At 43.2% G+C, this 19,378-nt stretch overlaps 2 protein-coding genes across 2 annotated transcripts; both read right to left on the bottom strand.

The window, feature by feature from the left end:
- Positions 1 to 2,198: 2,198 nt before the first annotated feature.
- On the bottom strand, positions 2,199 to 3,410 carry LOC109481771. The gene has a single exon (XM_019784362.1). It carries the CDS (start codon positions 3,408 to 3,410, stop codon positions 2,199 to 2,201), a length of 1,212 nt encoding a protein of 403 aa, XP_019639921.1.
- Positions 3,411 to 10,036: 6,626 nt separating this feature from the next.
- Positions 10,037 to 11,423, bottom strand: LOC109481770. The gene has a single exon (XM_019784361.1). It carries the CDS (start codon positions 11,421 to 11,423, stop codon positions 10,236 to 10,238), a length of 1,188 nt encoding a protein of 395 aa, XP_019639920.1. The 3' UTR covers positions 10,037 to 10,235.
- Between the last annotated feature and the right edge of the window lie 7,955 nt (positions 11,424 to 19,378).

Genomic DNA, 19,378 nt, shown 5'->3' with positions numbered 1-19,378 from the left:
TTTAATTCTTCTTTTATAGCTTGTTCGTTATTCCGTCCACTTTTAAAGTTAATCAATGGAAATACTGATGGCAAAATCTCGCTGGGTTTCAGCTGGTCGTGCATTGCCCAACAAGCTGCCCATTTCTCATCCTTTCCGCCATCAGTTTCTAGATACTTCACCGAATACATATATTTGAGCTGAACCTTTACTTTCTGGAGCCATTCGTCTGGTGTCTCAGGGGTGGCCATGATAACAGCGAGCTCCGATTTTCGCAGTTGGTTCTAATTGTTATGTTCCGCCGGTGTATGTATATATAGCCACACTTTGGCGCACCAGCTTAATTAAAATGAAGCGGCGGCTTGCTACGTATTTGACCCAGACAACAGTCTAACCTGTACACCCAGTTCTGGAAAGCGGAGAAAGCCAACTCTTCCCCTGAACAGCCACACACTCAGTTCTCGTCTCGATCGTCAGACTCCGGCGAGGTAGCGAAGTGTTCACACATACCTCCAGTCTTTCGCCGGCCGCGGTAACCATGCAGGCCGTCCACAGGAGACAGAGAAAGACAAAACTAACGTGAAGCCAAGTCAGACTCTCCCGCTGAGCCATCCGGTACGGTGAGATTTCCTTCGCAACGAGAGGGTAGCTGCTTGTGTTTTTCCTACACACCTTTTGTTTGGCATTCGTTCCCAACGTTACCGATGACGTTGGTTGTTGCCCCTGGCAGGAGCTAACGTTATACGATATGGGTCTGAAGAACAAATACACGAGCGAGGTGTTCAGCTTCACACTACACCTGGTGTTGATACATCACTATTCTATCCCCTGGCGGTGTTGACAATCGGGGATAGGCAGCGACATAAACTCATGTTTTGTATACCACAACCCTAACTGACTAATGGTTACAACACGATGTTAACATGCACGGACAGCCCTACAGACACGGTTCAAAAACGTTCTCGAGTCAATATACGAACGACAAAAGTTTGGCACACACTGACCCTATACACGTAATGTAGTCTGTAGTGTAGATCTACTAGAGTAGAGTGCGTGCCAGACTTGCCAGGTCAGTTCATTCTATCACAGTAGAATGTCCTTGATACTAGTTATCCATACAGGTTAGCTCATCGGCCCCAGGGACAACATGTCCCTAAGGAAATTTACAGACCCTAAACAACATGATTCCTTGGGTCTGGCCTGCGTATTGGCCATGAGAACAATAACAGTTTAGAATCGTTTATACATATCACGTTTAGTCAAGTCCACAACACTTTTGGGTACGCCTAGCGGTTGAGAAAAATCCTGCAGATTATATTAGGGGGTACTCACCTCACGTACTGGGTACTGTTGGGCCTAAATCCATAATTGACGTACTTGGTACGGTCGCTAGATGTCACTTTTCCTGTTTACACTGCTAAATGTACTTTGCTCGTGTTTGCTTTCTGTGACGTGATAAATGGCGAGGTGATTCGTCTCATTGTATGAAGGAACTAATTTCCAAGCAGGTATTTCAGTGGCCGCAAAGACAGTGCCAAATTGACCAGGTAGTATCCATTGTCCAGGCAGTATCGGGTGGCCAATGGACACTGCCTGGCCAACTTGATACTGTCTTTACGGACACCAAAAGATGGCCAATTTAATACTGCCTTTGCGACCACCTAAAGATCTGCTTAGAGATCAGTAATTCTAGAATTACTATGTTGTATGTGTACGTATACTCCATCGATATCATTGGAATAAAATGATTTGTTTGGAAGTGAAGCTTCGAAGCAGTTCCGTTTTACCTCTTTAATCACACAGCATACTAGTATACAGTTCGAGTATCTACACGACCACAGCACAGGAAGGGCAAATCTTCCGTTGTTTGCACATGTCACTTGTTCTGTACGTTCTCATCTTGTACAAATAGCAAAAGTACATGTACAGTATTTACATTTTTATTAATATGAACAATACGTGTTATCAACTTGTAAAATGATTGTTAGTGCACTTATGACATATTGCAGCTGTCTTGGTAGCATTCGGAACAAATATCCCATGTATCATTCAAAAAAGCAACATGTTACTCTACAAATTACAAGACTTTATGACCTGTTCTGAATCTCAGTGGTACATGAATATGGTGTTGTTTAATAATTAGGAATTGATTATTTTCTTCCAAAGCTTGTACATTTCGGGCCACGTCAATAGCCATGCAGTTCAATAACAAACCAAGATTACAAGTGTCCATTCATACCGCGCTTCATGTCCTTTAGGTTTAAACTGCTTATGAGGCCGCTTTCTGTCTCCTTCAGTTTTTCTGTTTTGGTGCAGACAACAAAGAGTGCGATATTGTCGTGCGTCTTGTCGTGCGTTGTGATATCGTCAGCCGTTTGGGTGATGTATTCTCTGCCACCTTCGGCGAACAGTCTAGCGACTAAAACGTCTACAAGTAGTGAACCGCGTAAAGGTTCTTTGTTGAAAGTTTTCAACTTGCGGTAGCTTTCTATTAAATGTATTGATGCCCCCGCATGCTGTAACCACCTGTCTTCTATTCCGTTCGTTGCCTTTCCCGCGTACGCCTGTACTCTGGCTTCATCAGGCACCCCCTCGCCGTTAAAGCGACAGAGAAGGAGGTACACCGCGTTAGGATATTTGAACGGTTTAGAATTGTGATGAAACGGCTGCATAACCTTGGGGAGATCCTCTTTCGTGTTGATATAATCAAGAGCCCAGTCCGGAGGGTTGTTTTTCTTTAGTTTACTGCTTTTGGGCTGGAAAGGGTTCCACTGTGTCCAAGTTTCATCACCGAGTAAAGTGCTCTTCCTCTTCCAATACATCATTGGCAGCAATGCTCTAGTTGTTGGGACAATCTTTGACTTGTCATCCGTTGAATTAAGCCGCCGCCATAACCTGTCTGCTTCGAGGAGTTTTCTATGGTCATATGTTACTGTTCCTGAGAAAGCTGTAATGTCTCCCCCACTGTCTGGATCCTCGTCGTCGGTCTCCCATCTGATCTGTCTGGCAAGGGACAGTTCAATCAGTCTGAGTTTCATATACTGTGGGGCTTTCAACTTCTCAAGTACTTCCATCGCGGATTTCTGACCAGTCATGAGTTTGGGTTCAGTTTTAATAGTCCAAACAAACTTCTTGATGATTTTGATGGCATTCTGTGACACTTCCCGTCTTGCCTCTTCGACGAGCCTCAATCTTAACTCATCTTCAAGGGTTGTTGGATTAGTCTTTCCAGTAAGAAAGTTAATCTTAAAGTCTGGGCGAGGATGGCTAGGTTTCAGCCGGTCATAGAAATCCCAACACTTTTCCTTTCTCTTGTCTACATCGACATCGGCTGGCGTTACTAGCAACATTTGTTGGTATGCTGATTGAACATCGCCCTTGATTTTCTGAAGGCTACTATCATCTATGGTCTTTGCGGAACCAGTCGCCATTGTGAAAGCAAGCCTCCCTTTCTTGTTATGAATTACACAATAAGATAACTCTGTCAACCCTTTCCTTTATCCTTTTTACAGTGGCGGTTGCTTTCTTCTGTAATGTACAATACAGGGCCAACCGTGTTTGCTGTCCCTGCCAATGGAGCGGCCGGCCGTGCACCCGAGTCCAATATCTCATGTAGTATGCCCCTTAGGTCTTTCGTAAAAACGAACGTTAACGGTTCTGGAGTGCGTTTGTCAACAAGGCAATAGTTGCTCTATATATACACTGCTGACGACCTTTGCGGTCAGTTCTCCCCTTAGTAGACTTCGTTCTCGTCAGACTCCAGCGAAGTAGCCAAGTGTTTACACGTACCTCAAGTCTTTCAGGTAACGTTGGATCGTCCACGGGAGACAGACTAACGGACGTGAGTCACGTGAAGCCACAGGACTCTCCACGGTGAGAACTAAATAATCACTCTGAGCTTCTCACCGAGAGGGTAACTGCTATATATAATATCTCCTAGACACACCTTTGGACAACTATTCATTCCAATGTTTACCGATGATTGACGTATATTTGTTACTGCAAACAATGCACGTCAATCATAGGTAACATGTTACGGCTGCCATACACTAAAGTTATGATACGGGACTGGTGAGAAGAACAAATATATAATACACGAAGTGTTTGTACTACACACCTGATTATTGATGACACGACTAATGTAAAATTGTTCTAGACCAGGTAATGTTGACACACGAAGATAGGCAGTCAAATGTATTCTTTGATGTTTTATCTATTGTTTTATTTCACAACTCAGTTTCAGTTTCAGTTTATTTATTTAACCAGAAGATACACTCAGGTCATTTGACCTGTTTTTCAGGTAGATCTGGGTACAATAAAAATGCAGAAACAATACAATGATAACAACACAGTACATAGCACATAACATAGCACATAATAGCCATACATCAGTACAAATACAATATAATTACAATGAGTTTTTGAAGGCCGTTACAGTTCGGAGCTTTCTCTGTTCTATTGAGAGCTGGTTCCACAGCACTGGACCCTGGTACTGCAGGCTCCCTTTGTATGTGTTAATGTTTGCCGGTGGAACAACCAGCATGTGAGGGTCCCAATTTGCTAACTGGTTTACAGCTAACCTCGTCCGTCTGTTCAACATTGGGGGTGGCATCCACTTACACATTTCAGACAAGTAAGGCGGCATTTTCTTGTTTAGTACCTTAAAAACAGTCACTAGTGTGTTTACTTCCACTCTTCGTGATAGTGTTTCAATACCCGCCTCTGTTAAAAGAGTGTCAGTAGGTACTCGGTCCTGCAACGTTCTGCCGGTGATGATTCTGGCAGCACGGTTCAGCAGCCTGTTCAGTTGCTGTGTTCTTGTCTTGTTGCAGTTCAGTAGCGCTAGCAACCAGGCAGTGGCACAGTAGTCCAGATGTGAATATAACAAAGTGTTGCACATAGTTTGTAATATACCAATGGTGACAAAGGGTTTCGCTCGACTTAGGGCACTTAGGCCTGCGAGGAGTTTCTTTGTTACCTTCTCAGCATGAGCTGCCCACTGTAAAGAGGAGTCTAGAGTAACACCAAGGTAAGTAAAGGACGGAACCTGTTGGAAGATGTTTACCCCGTCAGTTACAGATACTGACTCTTTGACATGCCGTAGTTTCTGGGGGAGACCAAAGAGCATGGACTTTGTTTTGTCCGGGTGTAATGACAACCTGTTTTCTGTGAACCAGTTTGCCGCCCTTTTCATGTCCAACTTACCTTAGTTTGACTAACCTATGTGCTGACTGAGCAAAGTTCGCATGGTTACAACAACATGCTGACACGCCCGATCCCCAGAACAGCGCCTTTATACACACAACTGATGTCAGCTTTATTTTTCTGTACATAACCACGTAATCCATGCTTCTTGCATATTGTATTCCTTATGTAAAACACCGTAGTGCTTACTTTTTAGTTACATAGAACTCCAGTGCATTGTCATGTAAGCCATTTTCATATATATCATATCACTTAAAAATGAAGTGTTTTATATGAGTAGACTTTTATTCTAAAGTTCTGGGTATTGATTCTATTTGAACCCTTCAAACAGGCCTTGTGGTGACTGCGTGTCACTGTATCTGAGCAGGATATCAGTCCCGCTTCGGTTCGTTCTGTTCTGTTCTTCCGATAATGCCCATGATGTCGGCAATTACTGGCATGTTTGTGTGGCTAATGCGAAACGAGGGTTCGCCAGGCCCCCGCCCGGGTGATTGTAAGTGAATCACCAACTTCCATACAGTAGAATTTGGACAAAGTGGGGTTCGAACCCGGGACCTCTCGGTTCCGAGCCAAACACGCTACTGCTACCGGCCACACGACCCCACGTGCCACCTTGTTTTTGATTTCCCACCCCTTTAAATTCTTAGAAGCATGAAAAAACAAAAACACAGCTTCACTTACAATGCCAATAGAAATAAGCTAACAAGACAAACAACAGCGCGTTTTTCAGTTACTCTGTCAGTTCTCTTTGTATAAGTCATTCTCTCTAACCTTTGGACTTAGGGTAAATAAAGACAGGGAGCCTCAATAAAATCTTTGGCAGAACAACACTACATTTAATCAAAGAAACCATATCATTAAACAATTCATTTCATATCTTAACGTTAACATAGTATCGACACAGATGACACGTTACTCCTATACAATACAGTTCCAACAAGTCAGGTAGACTCAGTGTGCTTTGCATTTCTATCCCAACTCACAACTTATACAATTTTTTCAGGCAGTAAAAGCCTATTTTGCCCCTTCTCTGCTCTGACAACAGCCGGGGTAGCTTATGTCCATCTGACCTTTGTGAATCGGTGCCAATGGTTCTAGAATAATCGTTTCCCTCCAAATTTTCTATGTTTTACGCCTTCTGGTATCCCTAAGTTTCAATTAAAAATCAAGTTAATCTTCCAAATGCATTAGATAGTTTCATAACATACATGAATTGATGACACAGAAGTCTGTCTCTAGAACTCTGTACAATACTCGTACAAAAGAAAGTAAGAAATGTTGTACATGTACACCCCGTTCCTGTGAGGTTATGACTATAACACTGTATCTTAGATATGTACAGTAATGCGTAGAAGTGGAAAAAGTACTGTCTATCACTGTGGGATCGAACTACGCTAGACTATGCCTAATATGTACACACATAATATTGTAGATTAATATGTAGAGCAACACGTTGTAATTCCCTCCCTACTTTCAAACAGCATATCATTTGTCCCCTTTCTTATATAAACGGGATGTTTTGACGCCCTTTGTTTTGACATAATATAGTCATTGCATATGCGAAATAATTGTCATCATTTTATGTATGGGTAACACTAGCTCTCATTTATTTATCCCATTTATTTAGTACTGAAAAACATTTCACTGAAAAAAGGGGCTACTTCATATTATGGGGATAACTGTCTATTTGTCGTAACACTGCTAGTCGGCCCTTAATAAACTTTTCTAGAGACTGTCCCAATTGGGTTTCTGTGCATAAGATCCTCATATGCTTTACCGGTTATGTCAAAATTCCGCTCTACGGGCGAAGCACGTTACAGGCGTCCATTCATCCCACGCTTCATGTCCTTCAACTTCAGCTTCTCTATGAGGTCTGTTTCTGCTATTTTCATTTCTTTCTCGGTCCCGTAAGTGCGATAAACAAAGAGGACAATGTTATCATGTGACTTTACATCTATTTCGGTGATATACTTCCTACCACCTTGTGCGTACAGCCTACTGACTATGACGTCAACAAGTAAATGTTTAGGAGCATTTTGGCTTACATGTAAAGGCTCTGCATTGAATGTTTCTAACTCACTATAGTTTTCCACGACGACCTTTGACAATCTTGCATGCTGAGCCCATCTCTCCTCTACTCCCTTTTTAGCCCTCCCTGCGTATGCCTGAACTTTGGCTTCTTTAGGCACGCCCTTTCCGTTAAAGCGGCAGAGAAGGAGGTACACCGCGTAAGGAAGTGTGTTGGGTTTCTCACCGGCGTCGTCGAACAGCTGCATTTTGCCAGGACCCGGAGCGATTTTGCTCTTCTCGATATAGTCAGTAGCCCATTTCGGAAGCTGTCCATCTTCCCCCAACATTTGTTCGCCTTCCTCAGTACTTGACGCCCAAGATCCATCATACCAATACATTACTGGCAGCAGATCCTCTGCTTTACCTGCAGCTGGCACATTACCATTGTTCTTACACAAAGAATGGAGACGTGATGCTTCAATCAATCTTCTTTCTTCGTACTCAAGATCCCAGAAATTCTCATAATCAGTCTCCCATGTGACTAGTCTAGCCAGCGACATTTCGATCACTTTACATGATATGTATTGCGGATAATCTTTTTGGCCCGTTTGAGCTTGATCTCCCTTCAGGGACACTGATACTGGGTCTAACATTTTATTATCTTCGAAATACCTGACAAAAGTATTGATACTTTCTTCAGCAGCAGACTCGTTCTTTCTTTCACCTTTTAACGCCACTTTTAACTCTTTTTTGAGAGTGTCTGGGTTATCCCGTCCATTTTGAAAGTCAATCATTGGGAATTCTGATGGAAAAAGCTCACTGGGTTTCAGCTGCCTGTGGATCGCCCAACACGCTGCTCTTTTCTCATGCACTCCGCCTTCTGCTTCTTGATACTTCCTCGAATATATATATTTGAGCTCATCCTTTACTTTCTGGAGCCATTCGTCTGGTGTCAGAATAGGAGTGGCCATGATAACAGCGAGCTCCGATTTCTATCTGCAGTTGGTTCTAATCTAATGACCGATTTGACTAAAGGGATACTTTAATCACTTATCGGCAAAGACGTACTTTCTTCTTTCTTCAATTTACCCCGTGGTGCCCGTGCAAATTTGAATGTTCGCTTCTGTAATGTTCTACCGGTATATATAGCCAGACTTTGGCGCAACCGATACTAGCTTCATTAAAATGAAGCGGCGTCTTGCTACGTATTTGGCAGGGAACGACCCAGACAACAGTCTAACCTGTAACCTGTACACCCAGTTCTGGAAAGCGGAGAAAGCCAACTCTTCCCCTGAACAGCCACACACATTCAGTTCTCGTCTCGATCGTCAGACTCCGGCGAGGTAGCGAAGTGTTCACACGTACCTCCAGTCTTTCGCTGGTAACCAGGCCGTCCACAGGAGACAGAGAAAGACAAAACTAACGTGAAGCCAAGTCAGACTCTCCTGCTGAGCCACCCGGTACTGTCGGAGATTTCCTTCGCAACGAGAGGGTAGCTGCTTGTGTTTTCCGACACACCTATGTTTGACATTCGTTCCCAACGTTACCGATGACGTTGGTTGTTGCCCCTGGCAGGAGCTAACGTTAATTATTATACGATATTATGGGGCTGAAGAACAAATACACGAGCGAGGTGTTCAGCTTCACACTACACCTGGTGTTGATACATCACTATTCTATCCCCTGGCGGTGTTGACAATCGGGGATAGGCAGCGACATAAACTCATGTTTTGTATACCACAACCCTAACTGACCAATGGTTACAACACGATGTTAACATGCACGGACAGCCCTACAGACACGGTTCAAAAACGTTCTCGAGTCAATATACGAACGACAAAAGTTTGGCACACACTGACACTGTATACGTAACGTAGTCTGTAGTGTAGAGTAGAGTGCGTACCAGACTGTTGCTAGGTCAGTTCATTCTATCACAGTAGAATGTCCTTGATACTAGTTATCCATACAGGTTAGCTCATCGGCCCCAGGGACAACATGTCCCCAAGGAAATTTACAGACCCTAGACAACATGATTCCTTGGGTCTGGCCTGCGTATTGGCCATGAGAACAATAACAGTTTAGAATCGTTTATACATATCACGTTTAGTCAAGTCCACAACACTTTTGGGTACGCCTAGCGGTTGAGGAAAATCCTGCAGATTATATTAGGGGGTACTCACCTCACGTACTGGGTACTGTTGGGCCTAAATCCATAATTGACGTACTTGGTACGGTCGCTAGATGTCACTTTTCCTGTTTACACTGCTAAATGTACTTTGCTCGTGTTTGCTTTCTGTGACGTGATAAATGGCGAGGTGATTCGTCTCATTGTATGAAGGAACTAATTTCCAAGCAGGTATTTCAGTGGCCGCAAAGACAGTGCCAAATTGACCAGGTAGTATCCATTGTCCAGGCAGTATCGGGTGGCCAATGGACACTGCCTGGCCAACTTGATACTGTCTTTACGGACACCAAAAGATGGCCAATTTAATACTGCCTTTGCGACCACCTAAAGATCTGCTTAGAGATCAGCAATTCTAGAATTACTATGTTGTATGTGTACGTATACTCCATCGATATCATTGGAATAAAATGATTTGTTTGGAAGTGAAGCTTTAAAGCAGTTCCGTTTTACCTCTTTAATCACACAGCATACTAGTATACAGTTCGAGTATCTACACGACCACAGCACAGGAAGGGCAAATCTTTCGTTGTTTCCACATGTCACTTGTTCTGTACATTCTCATCTTGTACAAATAGCAAAAGTACATGTACAGTATTTACATTTTACTAATATGAACAATATGTGTTATCAACTTCTAAAATGATTGTCAGTGCACTTATGACATATTGCAGCTGTCTTGGTAGCATTCGGGACAAATATCCCATGTATCATTTAAAAAAGCAACATGTTACTCTACAAATTACAAGACTTTATGACCTGTTCTGAATCTCAGTGGTACATGTACATTAGGAATTCTTCCAAAGCTTGTACATTTCGGGCCACGTCAATAGCCATGCAGTTCAATAACAAACCAAGATTACAAGTGTCCATTCATACCGCACTTCATGTCCTTTAGGTTTAAACTGCTTATGAGGCCGCTTTCTGTCTCCTTCAGTTTTTCTGTTTTGGTGCAGACAACAAAGAGTGCGATATTGTCGTGCGTTGCGTCAGCCGTTTGGGTGAGATATTCTCTGCCACCACCTTCGGCGAACAGTCTAGCGACTAAAACGTCTACAAGTAGTGAACCACGTAAAGGTTCTTTATTGAAAGTTTTCAATTCACGGTAGCTTTCTATTAAATGTATTGATGCCCCCGCATGCTGTAACCACCTGTCTTCTATTCCGTTCGTTGCCTTTCCCGCGTACGCCTGTACTTTATCATCTCCTTTAAAGCGACACAGAAGCAGGTACACCGCGTTAGGATGTTTGTACGGTTTAGAACTGTGATGAAACGGCTGCATAACCTTGCGGAGACCCTCTCGTTCTTTCGCGTTGATATATTTAAGAGCCCATTCCGGAGGGTCTTCTTTCTTTAGTTTACTGCTTTTGGGCTGGAAAGGGTTCCACTGTGTCCAAGTTACTTCTCTGAACCAGAGGCTCTCCCTCTTCCAATACATCATTGGCAGCAATGCTCTAGTTGTTGGGACAATCTTTGACTTGTCATCCGATGAATTAAGCCGCCGCCATAACCTGTCTGCTTCGAGGAGTTTTCTATGGCCATATGTTACTGTTCCTGAGAAAGCTGTAATGTCTCCCCCACTGTCTGGATCCTCGTCGTCGGTCTCCCATCTGATCTGTCTGGCAAGGGACAGTTCAATCAGTCTGAGTTTCATGTACTGTGGAGCTTTCAACTTCTCAAGTACTTCCATTGCGGATTTCTGACCAGTCATGAGTTTGGGTTCAGTTTTAATAGTCGAAACAAACTTCTTGATGATTTTGATGGCATTCTGGGACACTTTCCGTCTTGCCTCTACGACGAGCCTCAATCTTAACTCCTCTTCAAGGGTTGTTGGATTAGTCTTTCCAGTAAGAAAGTTAATCTTAAAGTCTGGGCGAGGATGGCTAGGTTTCAGCCGGTCATAGAAATCCCAACACTTTTCCTTTCCCTTGTCTACATCGACATCGGCTGGCGTTACTAGCAACATTTGTTGGTATGCTGATTGAACATCGCCCTTGATTTTCTGAAGGCTACTATCATCTATGGTCTTTGCGGAACCAGTCGCCATTGTGAAAGCAAGCCTCCCTCCGTTATGAATTACACAATAAGATAACTCTGTCAACCCTTTCGTTTATCCTTTATACAATGGCGGTTGCTTTCTTCTGTAATGTACAATACAGGGCCAACCGTGTTTGCTGCCCCTGCCAATGGAGCGGCCGGTGTGACGGAGATCTCGCACCCCCTGATTTTGCACCCCCCCGGGGCGAGATCACTAGCGATCTCGAACCCCCCGGGGCGACATCGCTAGCGATCTCGCACCCCCCAAGCTAGTGTTTTCGCACCCCCAAACTAGTGTTTTCGCACCCCCCGGTGATCTCGCACCCCCCCGCCAAACATTTTGAAAATTGTTCTGTCTGCCCGGTATATAGTTGATAAAGTTAGTGCTAACCCACCCCCACCCCCTTACTAGTACTGTGCATGTGAATGCTATACACGTGACCTAAAGAGAGAAGTCCACTTGATGCTGGGTTTGCTGTTTTGTAGTTCAGTATACATCAATGCCAGTTGTTTTGTTGTTATTGTTGTTAAACTTTATTACAGAAATTTAACTGTTGTCCTGCCTGGAAGCAGAGAACCTGACAGCCTTTCCAAAGTTCCTGAAAAGGAAGACAGAACGGAGAATCACTGTAGAGACAGTTACTGTGACTGCAGACGGCCACAGAGCATCGGAAAGTTTAACCTGTGCTCCGAATGGTCTCACTACAGATGTACTAGCATTGGACTCTCGGGCAAAGAAGCAAGGAGCATGCAATTGGAAGACTGAGAGTGTCCAAAATGTAGGCCCCCATCGTCAAAACGGCCGAGACTGTACAGCACACTAGTACTGTGCACGTGAATGCTATTCATATACGCGATTAAATTAGATCGCTCTTCTGTTACTTTTCCTGTTACTGTTGGGAAGATTCTATGGAAATAAAATTTGAATACATGTAATTCAATTTGGTGTGTTGTATTGCCTCAATAACCTAAGGAACGTACCCTTGCAGTCAAAAGAACATGAAAGGTAAACAAAAATGGATTTGTGCATTATATACAACTAGAGTTCCACGATCTCATACCTTCGCCAACTGATGTTCACCTTAATTTATATTAGATTATGCATATGAGGTCTTAATTTGAATAAATTATGTTTAATGATATTCAGCTTTGCTCACCCTCCAAACGCCACAAACATCAAATTCCTGGCAGTTAAAAACAATGAAATTATAGCTTTTTCTTATAAATTATGAAAATTAGCCCCCAATTAACATAATATTATATGGCCATGTTCCTCTCCTGTCCAATTACACATGTCACAAGTCTGAATAGTCCTATCATGACATGCAACAGATTTATAGAATATCCTCATTAACAATGCAAATTATATCCTATAAAATCGATTGAGGGGGTGCAAGATCACCAAAGGGGTGCGAGATCACTAGTGATATCGTTCCGGGGGGTGCGAGATCGCTAGTGATTTCGCTCCGGGGGGTGCGAAATCACTGGGGGTGCGAGATCTCTGTCACACCGGCCGTGCACCCGAGTCCAATATCTCATGTAGTATGCCCCTTAGGTCTTTCGTAAAACCGAACGTTAACGGTTCTGGAGTGCGTTTGTCAACAAGGCAATAGGTTAACGTTGCTCTATATATACACACCTGCTGACGACCTTTGCGGTCAGTTCTCCCCTTAGTAGACTTCGTTCTCGTCAGACTCCAGCGAAGTAGCCAAGTGTTCACACGTACCTCAAGTCTTTCAGGTAACGTTGGATCGTCCACGGGAGACAAACACAACGGACGTGAGTCACGTGAAGCCACAGGACTCTCCCCGGTGAGAACTAACCACTCTGAGCTTCTCACCGAGAGGGTAACTGTTTTATAATATCTACCAGACACACCTTTGGACATCTATTCGTTCCAAAGTTTACCGATGATTGACGTATATTTGTTACTGTAAACAATGCACGTCAATCATAAGTAACATGTTACGACTGCCATGCAGTGAAGTTATGATACGGGACCGGTGAGAAGAACAAATATATAATACACGAAGTGTTTGTACTACACACCTGATGTTGATGACACGACTAATGTAAAATTGTTCTAAACTAGGTAATGTTGATACACGGAGATAGGCAGTCTGATATACTCTTTGATGTCTTATCGATTGTTTTATTTCACAACATACCTTAGTGTGGCTAACCTGTGTGTTGACTGAGCAAAGTTTGCGTGGTTACAACATACACGATGCTGACACGCCCGGGCAGCAACTATATATAAACAACTGATGTCAACTTTATTTTTCTGTACATAACCACGTAATCCGTGTTTTCCTATATATTGTATCGCTCATGTGAAACAGCGTAGTGTTTAGTTTTTACTTATATAGAGCTCCAGTGCATTGTCATGTAAGCCATTTTTTATAACATTTTTCAGACCAACAATTAAAGTATAACATGTAATGTTGCATTTAAAAAGAGACTTACCTGTGCAATGAATGGTTTCATATGTTTGTGAATTGAGTCACTTAGGGGGGGGGGGGTTCAACTAATTGCCATCTCTCTATAGTGGTCACCTGTCCATAGTGGTCAAATTTGGCCAGTCCCTTGAGTGACCACTATAGACAGGTTTGACTGTATTTTAAATGTCACGAAATACATGTATCATGTTTAGTCTTAAATTATATACAACTCCTTAACAACTACTTAGTACTTCTCAAGAGCCTGCCGTACCTGTTACAATTGATTGATTCATCGATCGATTGATACCAGTATAATGCCCTTGCCCATACAGACACGGTTATCTGTGGTCACTACAGCATTTGATGGTCATGATGGTCACTACAGCATTTGATGGTCATGATGGTCACTACAGCATTTGATACCACACAGTGGTTTTCCGTTACTAGAGTAGACTTTTATTCTAAATTTGTGGGGATTGATTCTATTTCAATCCTTCAAAAAGACCTTGTGGTGACTGCGTGTCACTGTATCTAAGCAGCATATCGGTCCCGCTCTAGCCTGGTATCCAGTCTTACGTGATTGGGGGTGTTGGGGTATTTAGGCAGCCTGTGTCTTCGGGGGCTCTAAGAGGTCCCCCCGCCCAGTGCAACAGGCCGTCCCGGTCTGGTCCCGGTAGGAGTGTTACGCTAATCATAGACAGTATGCTTGGGATTTGGTCCCGGGACCTCTCGGTTCCGAGCCAAACACTAGCTACTGTTACCATCCACACGACCCAACGTGCCACCTTGTTTTTAATTTCTTACCCCTTTAAATTTTTAGAAGCATAAAAAACACAGCTTCACTTGCAATGCCAATATAAATAAGCTAACAGTACAAATAACACAGCGCGTTGTTCAGTTACTCTGTCAGTTCTCTTTGTATATGGCATTCTTTCTAACCTTTGGACTTGGGTAAATAAAGTCAGGGAGCCCCAGTCAAGTCTTTGACAGAATAACACCACTTTTAATAATCACAGAAACCATATCATTAAACAGTTCATTTCAGGTCTTAACATAGTATCGACACATATGACACGTTACTTCAATACAATACAGTTCAACAAGTCAGGCAGACTCAGTGCTTATGCATTTCTATCCCAACTCACAACTTATACAATGTTTCCGGCAGTGATGATCATGTAAAAGCCTATTTTGCCCCTTCTCTGCTATGACAACAGCTGAAGTAGTTTGTTTAAGTCCATCTGACCTTTGTGAATGGGTGCCAATGGGTCTAGAATAATCGTTTCCCTCCATATTTTCTATGTTTTATGCCTTCTGATATCCCTAAGTTTCAATTGAAAATCAAGTTAATCTTCTAAACACATTAGATATTTTTTAACATACATGAATTAATGACACAGATGTCTGTCTCTAGAACTCTGTACAATACTCGTAAAAAGAAGGTAAGAAATGTTGTACATGTACACCCCGTACCTGTGAGGTTATGACTATAACACTGTATCTTAGATATGTACAGTAATGCGTAAAAGTGGAAATAGTACCGTCTATCACTGTGGGATCGAGTTAGTAGTAACACACTCACTACGCTAGACTATGCCAGATATGTACACACATTGTAGAGTAATATGTACCGCAACACATTGTAATTTCCCCCTACTTTCAAACAACATTTGTCCTCTTTCTTATATACTACGTAAACGGGATGTTTTGACGCCCTTTGTTTTGACAAAATGTAGTTATTGCATATGTGAAATAATTGTCAACATTTTATGTAGGGTAACACTAGCTCTGATTATTTATGACATTTATTTGGTACTGAAAAGCATCACTAAAAAACGTGCTAGTTCATCTTATGGGGATAACTGTATGTTACTAGTACTTGTTTGTCGTAACACTGCTTGCCCAAACTTTTCTAGAGACTGCCCCAATTAGGTTTCTGTGCATAAGGTCCTCATATGCTTTACCGGTTATGTCAAAATTCCGCTCTACGGGCGAAGCACGTTACAGGCGTCCATTCATCCCATACTTCATGTCCTTCAACTTCAGCTTCTCTATGAGCCATGTTTCTTTGTTTATCATCTTTGCCGCATTGCTCTCTCCATCGGTCCCGACTACGTCGTCATTGCGCCCGTCATTGCGCCCGTCATTGCGCCCGTCATTGCGCCCGTCATTGCGCCCGTCATTGCGCCCGTCATCGTTCGGCCCGTAAGCGCGGTAAACAAAGAGGACGATGTTATCATGTGACTTTACATCCATCTCGGTGATATAGTCCCTACCACCTTGTGCGTACAGCCTACTGACTATGACGTCAACAAGCTGCCCGTATTGGGATTTGCTTATTTTTAAAGGCTCTGCACAAAACGTTGTTAACTTACGATATTTTTCCATGACATTCTTTGACGCCCCAGCATGGCTCAGCCATCTCTTGTGTACTCCATGTTCAGCCCTCCCTGCGTAGGCCTGTACTCTGGATTCTTCAGGTACACCTTCTGCGTTAAAACGATAGAGAAGGATGTACACCGCGTTAGGATGGTTGTTGGGTTCACTAACTTTCTGTTTTTGAAACACCTGTATTTCTTTATCCAGCAGAACGTTTTTGCTCTCGTCGAAATAGCGAGTAGCCCACTCTGGTGGCTCTCTGCCGTTTTCAGGCCTACCTGACCACTCCACCCAATAGCAAGGTGTAGTGTCTCCCTCCTTCTCCTTCCAATACATTACTGGCAGCAGTTCCCTTGCGTTAGAAGGTACGTGTGCATTTTCTGCCTTACACGACTCGGAATGGAGCTGTGCTGCTTCAATCAGTCTCCTTTCGCTGTACTTAAATTTCCAGAAATCTGTCGTGTCCTTTGCAGCCTTCCCATCCTCAGTATCCCACACGACTTGTCCAGCTAGAGACAGTTCGATCACTTTACATGATATGTATTCCCGATAGTTTGCTTTCTTCACGGTGTTCCCTGAGACTGATACCGGGCCTGACATTTCATTTTTTTTAATATGATTGTCGACAAAGGTTTTGATATTTTCTTCAGCCTTGCTTCTTACAACACTTTCAACAGCCTTATATAACTCTTCTTTGAGAGGTTCTGTGTTAGTACGTCCACTTTTAAAGTTAATCACTGGTGATTGGGGAGTTGGGGATGCTGATCGAAACAGCTCTTTTTTAGCTTTAGCTTTTATACCGTCGGACTCGTGGGTCCCACCAGCTGCCCCTTTCTCATCCTTGCCGCTTGGCGTTTCAAACCTCTTCACAAAGTTCTGTTCTTTCTGGAGAGAGTCGTCGTGTTTTTCAGGCGTGGCTATGGGCTTAACGTTCTCAGAATCGGCCCAGTCTAATTCTGATAGACAAATCTCGCTGGGTTTCAACTGGTCGTGGATCGCCCTACATGCTGCCAGTTTCTTATCCTTTCCGCCCTTCGTTTCATTTAACTTCGCCAAATATATACTTTTCAGATCACCCTTTACTTTCTCAAGTCGATCGTCCGAGGAGGCCATGATAACAGCGAGCTCCGATTTCTGCAGTTGGTTCTAATGACTAACCTGTACAACCAGAAAGCTGAGAAACTGTCCCTCTTTAAAACACAGAATTAGTTCTCGTCAGATCTCCGCAAAGTGTTCACACGTACCTACAGTCTTTCGTGGTAAACGTCCAACCGTCCACAGGAGACAGATACAACTTGGCGAACGTGAAGACACAAGACAAAGTGGAATACAGGCAATCGCAGTGTACAAACTCGCACCGAGAGAATACTGTACCAGCTTGTTGTTTCCCGACACACCTTTTGTTTGGCATTCGTTCCCAACGTTACCGATGCCGTTGGTTGCTGACATTATACGATATGGGGCTGAAGAACAAATACACGAGCGATGCGTTCAGCTTCACGCTACACCTGGTGTTGACACGTCACGGTCTAGTCACTGCTATTCTATATCCCCTGGCGGTGTTGACAATCGAGGATAGGCAGCGACATATACTAGTGACCACTAGTATACTCGTCGATGTTTTATCTATTGAAATTCAATAGATAGAATGTTTTGTATATCACAATCCTATTATATAACACAACCCTAATATACAACACGATGTTAACATGCACGGGCAGCCCTACAGACACGGTTCAACTGGCGAACGACAAAAGTTTGGCACACATTGACCGGACCGTGACTGTACTCCACAGGCTCCGCAACGTGTAGAGTGTGTGCCAGACTGTTGCCAGGTCAGTTTATATTGGCTGGGACGTTCTATCACAGTAGAATGTCCTTGATACTAGTTATATAGGTTACCAGGGCCAACATGTCCCCAAGGAAATTTACAGACCCTAAACAACATGATTCCTTGGGTGTGGCCTACGTATTGGACCTGAGAACCATAACAGTTTAGAATCAAGGCTACGCGGGGCAACATTAGGCATGATTTGCGTCCTTGCTGTGGAATATACGAGTTGACCTGTTGTCAAGCATGAAAAAAATACACGGCCAAAGGGATTCTGCGCTCAAGTTATTCATCTCAACATTAAAAAATTAATACCAGCAAAGACAAAAGGCATGCGAACCTATTTTCATAGATACTGATGTTACAAAAGCTACATGGTTTCATCGCGCAGCCACACACTAATGACTGAGTGTAGACAATTGTTGTAATTTAGCAACGTCTCGCTAGAGGTCGCTCTCACTACAAAGTGGCATGTTCTCCGTCTCGCAAGAGTTGTACAAACTTTTTTTGGCCAATGATGTTGTCCGACATCAGAGGGCATTGCAAAGTAGAAAGCAATTCATCCAAGAATAAATAAGTTTAAAAGAAAATCAGAAAGAGGTTGATCTTGCAATGAGTGCATGTTACATTTAGCACACCTTTACGGGCATACTTGATGGAAAGGTATATGTATGACTCTTAGCTCAATGATAAATCGTATAAGGTATTCCGTCTAGGACTGCCAAATGCTGTCAAGGAGCTACAAACACTTTAAATCAGACCAACGCTGCCAGTAAGCTTTTATTAGTTGCACATTAATAATTAATTGTCCGTTCCGAAATGTACCCAACTCCTGTGTCTTTGTGTTACGTCAGCAAGACACCAACTTACTAGTATGATACAATATCAAATATTGAATATGCTACCGATACTAGTACACCAAATACTCCAATATAATGCATTCCTGTGCCATTGTGATGAAAATGACGTTGAAAATGACAACTGAGTAATATATTTCCAACCTATCCAAAATACACATATCGAAAGGCCACACGGCCTAGCCGGGTTTTAGCCTCTACCAGGCACCGCGGATCGCTGGAAAAATAGTAGAAATTGACCGAAATAAAGGAATGAAACCAGGGAGTTAGCCGGCCAGAGAAGCTTACCAAACCTATATTTTCGCAAATGCGGAGGACAAATGAGACTCCGTTCGGCAACTAAAATAGGTTTGATGACCAGGCTAGCACACAACCTCCAAGACCATCACCAGACACCACTCCACCCCCAGCCTCCTCCTCCTCCCTTCCCTGACCAACACTGACCGGTCCCCGGCCC

Source organism: Branchiostoma belcheri, unplaced genomic scaffold (assembly GCF_001625305.1).
Source record: "Branchiostoma belcheri isolate BF01 breed outbred unplaced genomic scaffold, Haploidv18h27 scaffold58, whole genome shotgun sequence".
Lineage (NCBI taxonomy): Eukaryota > Metazoa > Chordata > Leptocardii > Amphioxiformes > Branchiostomatidae > Branchiostoma > Branchiostoma belcheri.
Note: the sequence above shows the minus strand (reverse complement) of the source record. Positions and strands in the feature narration are given on the sequence as shown.